This window comes from Egretta garzetta, unplaced genomic scaffold, assembly GCF_000687185.1.
Source record: "Egretta garzetta isolate BGI_Z169 unplaced genomic scaffold, ASM68718v1 scaffold207, whole genome shotgun sequence".
Lineage (NCBI taxonomy): Eukaryota > Metazoa > Chordata > Aves > Pelecaniformes > Ardeidae > Egretta > Egretta garzetta.
The window spans coordinates 385,100-391,854 of NW_009260185.1; the positions used below are offsets into that span (position 1 = coordinate 385,100).

The 6,755-nt window shown below is 44.3% G+C and overlaps 1 protein-coding gene across 1 annotated transcript in view; it reads right to left on the reverse strand.

The window, feature by feature from the left end:
- CDON (cell adhesion associated, oncogene regulated) overlaps positions 1-5,226 on the reverse strand; it is a 39,044-nt gene extending 33,818 nt beyond the window's left edge. Inside the window, exons 1-4 of the mRNA XM_035897491.1 lie at positions 5,151-5,226; positions 2,547-2,819; positions 791-937; positions 315-458 (exon numbers count right to left, since the gene is read on the reverse strand). Of these exons, the coding sequence (XP_035753384.1) occupies positions 315-458; positions 791-937; positions 2,547-2,819; positions 5,151-5,226 (640 nt within the window). The remainder of the gene's footprint in view (positions 1-314; positions 459-790; positions 938-2,546; positions 2,820-5,150) is intronic.
- Positions 5,227-6,755: the final 1,529 nt, after the last annotated feature.

Here is a 6,755-nt window from a genome sequence, read left to right on the forward strand (position 1 = left end):
AGCCGGGCAGAGGTGGTGCTGAGGGCCAGGGTTTGGGATGGCAGGGGTAGGGGAGCGGTTGGGCTGGGGGAGCTTCAAGGGCTTTGCCAACCCAAACGATCCCATGGTTCTGTGATTCTATGATTTGAAAAGCAGCCATGCTGCTCCTCCACAGTACGGGGAAATAATGTGCAAGTAACACAGGACAGATTTTACATAACGTGGTACTTGAGACCAGCGGACGTTTAGGCTGATATGCCCACGCTAAAATCGTAGGGCTATTATTTATTCGGTTTGAGATGTATTAATTCTGGAAAGCTGAACTGAATACTCACGTGTGACTATGAGCTTTCGTCCAGTGAGTTCTGTTCTGAGATCGTCAGTAACTGGGTTGTACACTGCACATTTATAGGATCCTTTGTCTTCTAAAGATACATTCAAAATCTGCAGGTTTCCAGATGGAAGAATTAGGTAGTTATCTAAATGAGTGGGGAAGGAAAAAAGAAGATTACATTTAACTCAGTTTTAAATAAAGGCTTCCTTTTAACAGGTTTTTTTTTATTTTTTAAATAACTTCTCAGAAATATATCAGTCTATTCTAAATGTAGGATCACAAAGAAATCATGCTGCCACACAAAGAATATTATTAATTTTCCAAGGTAGGTTTAGATAAAGTGATCTGCACAGGAAGTTCTGCAAGTTTCTGGAGTTCTTTGGGTTTTTTTTTTTTCCTTTAAGTTCTAAGAAAAAAATCCCAGGCAAGCTTTCGTTGGATATTTATGTTGCTGATCAGTGGCACAGAGCATCTCACCTGTTGATTGTTCCAGCCATTTTCCTCGCACTTGAAAGCGAACCTGTGCTTTAGGGCTACTTTCTGGCACCTTGCATCCAATGAAAGCCGTACCTCCTTCCTCGGCTGCAACGGCAGGTTTCACCGACGTGTCGAAATTAGCTAAACCTAGAGGAGAATCGGTAACAGGTTAAGAACAGCCAAGGCTTGGAAAAGGGAAAGGGCAGTAAGCTCGGGGTTTGTGTTTAAAATATAGCTGGTTTCAAGCCGATTATCTCCTCTGGTGCAGCTTTTGGACATCCGTATCAACAGGCATGGTCTGTTCCGTAGCCTGTAACAGCATAAACCCTCCGGTGTACAAATGCTTCCTCATTACAGAAAGGGCCAGGTTTTACACGGGAATAGCGAGGAAGGAGAAAGCAGTCCCTGCGCTCCCCCAGCTGCTCCAGGAAAAGCAAGCAGAGATGACACTGGAAAGAGAAGGGTGCAGCGCTAGTCGCGGGCTCCGAAGGCGATACAGAAAACAATTTACACTAACAGCAGGAAGCCTGTCCATAAGAAACATTAAATTGTCTTTCTGTGATTATAATTAACACAACACCGAGTACGGCAGCGCCTCCCGCTTGTTGCCATCAGCAATGAGGCAAGCCGAAAGCCTCAACAGCTAACAGCACCTTCTACTAAAAATCTCAAAAGGAGGAGAAAAGCGTGAAGGCTGCTCTTCTACTCCCTTCATGTTCAAAGCATCTTCTAGGTTGTGAAGTTTTTCTATGTTAGCCACCCTTATAGCTCTCTCGAGAGGGTCTTGCTATGGGTCAGTACTTTACCAAAACACTTACTTCTCTCACTTATAAGAAATTTTCCTCCCAGGGGGATTTTGGACATGCTCCATAGATGAGGTACCCTTACAGAGAAATAACTCAAATCCTGCTTGACAAAGGCCTGATTCAGGCAGCCCCGCGATCCCAAGTGGACAAATCATGCTCACGGAGGAGTATTATATTCCCATTCTCAGCATCACATCGTCCTTCCCCTGGGGAACACATTGCCCTTCCTCTTCTAAAGTCCTTTAAGATCAAATAATTTATGGATCAAGCACCAAGGCAGACTGATTAGAAGAACCGGTGCAACCGAGAGAAGGGAAACCGTCCCTAAAAGGGCAGAAGACTGTCCCCACCTGAAGAATATCAGATAGTTTTGACCAAATAAAATGCTACAAGTGAAGAGAAAAATTTTCAGCTCCCACTTATTTCCCAGGCAACAATTCCCACTCATTTCTCCTCAACTCTCAAGCACGCTCCTGCTTGGCAGCACAGTTGCTCTTTCAAGATCCTTTTTGAAGAGAAGCTTTTGGGAACCTCATAGCTTCAGGTCAATTCCTTGAAGTGAATGTTATTTCATTCAATAATATTTATACTTGCTGGAAAGGACTCTTGAGGTCCTTCAGCTGGAAGTGAGGCTATCACCAGCACCAGATCGATCAGGTGTGGTTTTGCTGAGTCTTTAAAGCCTCCAAGGATGGGGATCCGCAAGCTCTCTGGGGAATCTCTTCCAGGGCTGCATCACCTGACAGGTCTCAGATGACATAGGGAGAAAAAGAAAGGGGATGAAAAGTATATAATCGATCATATACGAAATACGGGCTGAGGGAAAAACCCACCATCACCTTGAAACTAGGAGTTTTCTAAAAGTCAAAGAAAAAAACCCAAACCATACAAACCAGTTGAGGTCTACATGATTTGCAAGGAGCGAGGAATATAAAGAAAAATTAACTTACTGCCCATCGATACCATCGCAGGCCTGCTCACAACGGCGCCTGCGCTGCTGTTAGCAACGCACTGATAGCGACCAGACGTCGACAGGCTGAGGGAGACGATTGTCAAAGATCCTGACTGGATTTCCACTTCTCCCACCTTGCTGTCCAGAGGCTCCCCATTAAACAGCCAAGAAAGGCCAGCCGTGGAGGGCTCGGCAGAGCAGCGGAGTTGTACAGGCCCACCAGACTTCTGGACAGTAGACAAGGGCTCAGAAATAAAACGGGGAGTTAAATCTGAAAGGAAAACCAAAAGTATATTCAGTTAGCAAACAGCATTTTGCATGAACACGTGCGGTAAGGTTGACGATGCGTTGACTTGTCCAAAAGACTGGCCATACTCTGCTTTCCAGTAACGCTCTCTCCCAGGGCTCCTGCTGCTGTTCACAGACCTGGCAAACTTCTTTCATCAGAAGGTTAAATGTTGCTGAAAGACTGTTCAGATCAAACACAAACAAAAGGTCTCCAAACCCCAAGTTGCCAACGACACTCAAGCACATGTCGCCTTTTCCTCCGCAGGAGCAGCTCATGACACATTCCCCCGATCTCGAACGCCAGAGGAAACTTCAAGACCAGGTTCAAAGCCCATTAAGAGGGTGCCCCTGCACAGGGCAAGGGCATCACACTTGCTAGGGCCAGCAGAAGGGGCAATCCCACCGGATTTATGCGGAGCCCAACAGCAGCCATCACCTGAGGAGATGGAGTATGGCAACATGCAGCTGTAGCTGATCTGTCCCATATGAAGCGGGCCCGGACGTGACTTGTAAAATTTTAGAAGTGGTAGCAGCCTGCCAGGTATTTATGCAGAACCATCTCTCCGTCTGCAGAACTAATTAAAAATAGCAGGATAAAAAAAAAGCTGGATGAACAGCAAAGGCTCTTGTTAATTCCAAATACATGGACTTCATCAGGATGAGAATGATGAATTGGGCATCCATTATCTTTACTGAGTAAAGATGAACAGAAACAGGAAAAGCTGCTAATAAATAAAAGGTTCAGTTCCACAAAACTTGGTTATGAGAATCCATTTATTTGCCAGAAGAAAATTCCTGCTTGTTGGAAGAAATTTTTTCCTATCCTGGCCAATGAAACACTGGGAATTATTTCCATTTGTTTTCTATGGAATTCTCCGCTAAAGATATTTTCACGAAGGGAGCAAGCGAAAGGCAATTAACGCCGGTAACTCCTATTTGGTTAGAAATACGGGAGAAAAAAAAATAAAAATTTAAAAACAGACGCAGTGGCAGGGAAAGACAATTTCTAGTTTGTAAATAAGCTAAGGAATTCCAGATAGTACGGGTCAAGACGATATTAAATGACATCCAAATAAGAGATGGTTTTCTCATAGGTGGGGCCCTCGGCTCGTGCTTTTCTTCTCAAGTCAGCCCATCCAAGCTCCGTTTGTACAGATGAGTTTCAGATGAGAAACTGCGCATTTTTAACAGAGCCATAAACTATCTGCATAAACATAAAATAAAACTGGAAATTAAAGTGTGGCTTCACTTAACAAAAAAAGATGAAATCCATAAAAATGGTATCCAAGCATTTCACAGGGCTCCAGATGTCCATTTTTAGCTTTTAATTAGAAACCAGTTTTTCCTATTAGTTCAGTTTGAATTTCCAGGGATAAGAGAAAGAGCAATGACCTTTTTAGTTTGCTCGCCACCACGAGCTACGAAACGGCACTGTTACTTTCATCTTCGTCGCTGCCCTTGCTTATGACACCACCACTTTGTGTTCAGTGTAAAAGTCAAAATTGGTAGCAGTGACCCTGCAGCTGGAATTTATCTCCTATGACTGCTTGAAAAATAAAATTTATCCCATTTGCTTATAACGATTGGCTATGAAGTGCTAAAAGTAGTAAAAGCTTCTTTTTTGTGTGGTTACATTAAGACAAGCTGACTACACAGAGCAGATGTGTCAATTAAAACCATCCCTCTTCTTTTTTTAAACGCAAGAGCTGTTCCAACTGCAGCCACGCATCAGCGTTCGCGTTTCAAAGATCTGATTCCCCTTTCCCCCTGCAAATTTCAAACCCCTCCCAACCCCATGGGAACACAAGATGCGCTGTACGCAGCAAAATCGGCATCCAGCTAAGTCCACAGAGATCCCAAAGAACAAACCGACGTAACTGTGAGTCTTCCACATTCTAGCACTTGCTTGGAGCCAAGTTTTCAAAAGCGAACTCATATATTCAGCTTAGGACTGCGTTTAAGTGCCCCATGCTTCCTTAAAAGCAGGTTATCCACCATACGCATTAAAGTTGGCCACTTCGAGACCCACTCCAAATTGTTGCTCGATCAAAAGTTTGGGTGCAACCTCCAGAACCTCCAAGCAAGTCATAGAATCGCAGAATCATGGAATGGTTTAGGTTGGCAAAGCCCTTGAAGCTCCCCAAGCCCAACCGCTCCCCTACCCCTGCCATCCCACCACTAAACCCAGGCCCTCAGCACCGCCTCTGCCCGGCTGTTAAATCCCCCCAGGGCTGGGGACTCGACCACTTCTTGACAAGCCTTTCAGTGAAAAAATTTTTCCTAATTCACGGCGGCCGAGGCGAGAAGGCCTTACCTGGACTGGTGGCAGAGATGAGACCCGCGGCGGCGAAGAAGAGCAGTGCCTGTAAGCGTCCGGGATCTGGATGCATAGCGCCAGATTACTGAAGTTGAAAGCACGAAGCTCCAGACTACGACGAGGCACCGAAAGAGCTACAAAACAAACAAACAGATGTCTACTGTAAGCTTCAGGAGTTAGTCTTTTAACTCTCTTACAACAAAGTGTTTGGGGTTTAAAAAAAAAAAAAAAAAAACCAACAAAAAACCAAAAGCGCAGCCAGGAAACAGCCAATATTCTCTGCAATATAGAAACCATCTGTAAAAATGAGTTAGAAGCTGAACTTCACTATGTTTCCAAGTACTATTCTTAATATAAGATTTTTTTTCCACAGCTGGGGTATGAGGCATTCACACCGAACCGTACTGCCTTGATAAATTAAGCCTACTTTCCAACCGGAGGAATTAAAGTCCAAAGTAAACAGCTTATCTATAGGAGATAATATTGTTTGCAAACAATAATCATTTGGCCATCTATCACCGGGCTACACTTGTTTTACAAGTTTTTATGAATCTACGCAGCGCAATGCAGCTACCGCTGGTAATTGCTCCGAGCCTGCTGGGTGAGACGTCTCATCTGCTCGCTCCTTCCAGCGAGCTTTACAGCCAAGCAATGGCAAATCTCTACCGAAATAAATCACCCGCATTAATCGTTTATATTCCCAAACCAATAGCGCTTTCGCACGCTCGCTCCCGCGGCACCCATTACGTGCGCTTGTACCTACGCGGCTGCTCCTGCAAGAGGACCGTCCTTTTCCTTGGCCGTATCACGCCCGACCGTTCTGCTATGGGACATCTCACTTTTGGCACCAAAAAATACAAACTAAATCACGAAACCAGCAGAATACCAACTAAACGGCGAAAGCTAACTTGCGCGAGCTAAGGCTCTGATGGAAACGGTTTCTGACACTCGGTCGCCATCAACGCTCTCTTCGCCAAGAAAAAAAAAATAATAATAAAAAAAATAATCTGCAGCTGTCGTTCACTTAAATTTTCTATTTGCCTTGCATAATATAATGACAAATAAGATCTGAGTTCATTTAGCACAGTTACTTCATTTATCAGCCCAGCCATACAATTTTGCCGCTGATAACGTTCAACAAGGATTTTAAACATCTCATATATCAGACGTGTATATAAACACGCATCTAACGCGTGCAATAACGAGGGGTTTTACTGGCAGCGGGCAGAAACAAGTGCACCAACACACATGCTCGAGAGAAGCAAGTCCCAGTTTACTGAGCGCTCACGGAGCCCTTTGCTTTCCAAGAAGCCGGATCCAGATATCAACAGCAAAGTTATTCCCGTGGTTTATTTAAAAATAACAGCGTTTTATCATCGGAACATCGCTGTAAAATATACTTGCAAAATAAGCATCGGGAAAAGGCTCCAATAATAATAATAAAAGAATCACTCCAGAGTTTATAGAGCTGTTTGCTTACTGCTACGTCTCCCTGCAAATGGCACTCCCGGCTCCTAATGACAGCTTGGGAAGGCTGCAAGAAACGCTGCCGAGTTCTGCTCCCGTTTCTGGGCCGTTTTATCTGATCCAGCAAATTTATTT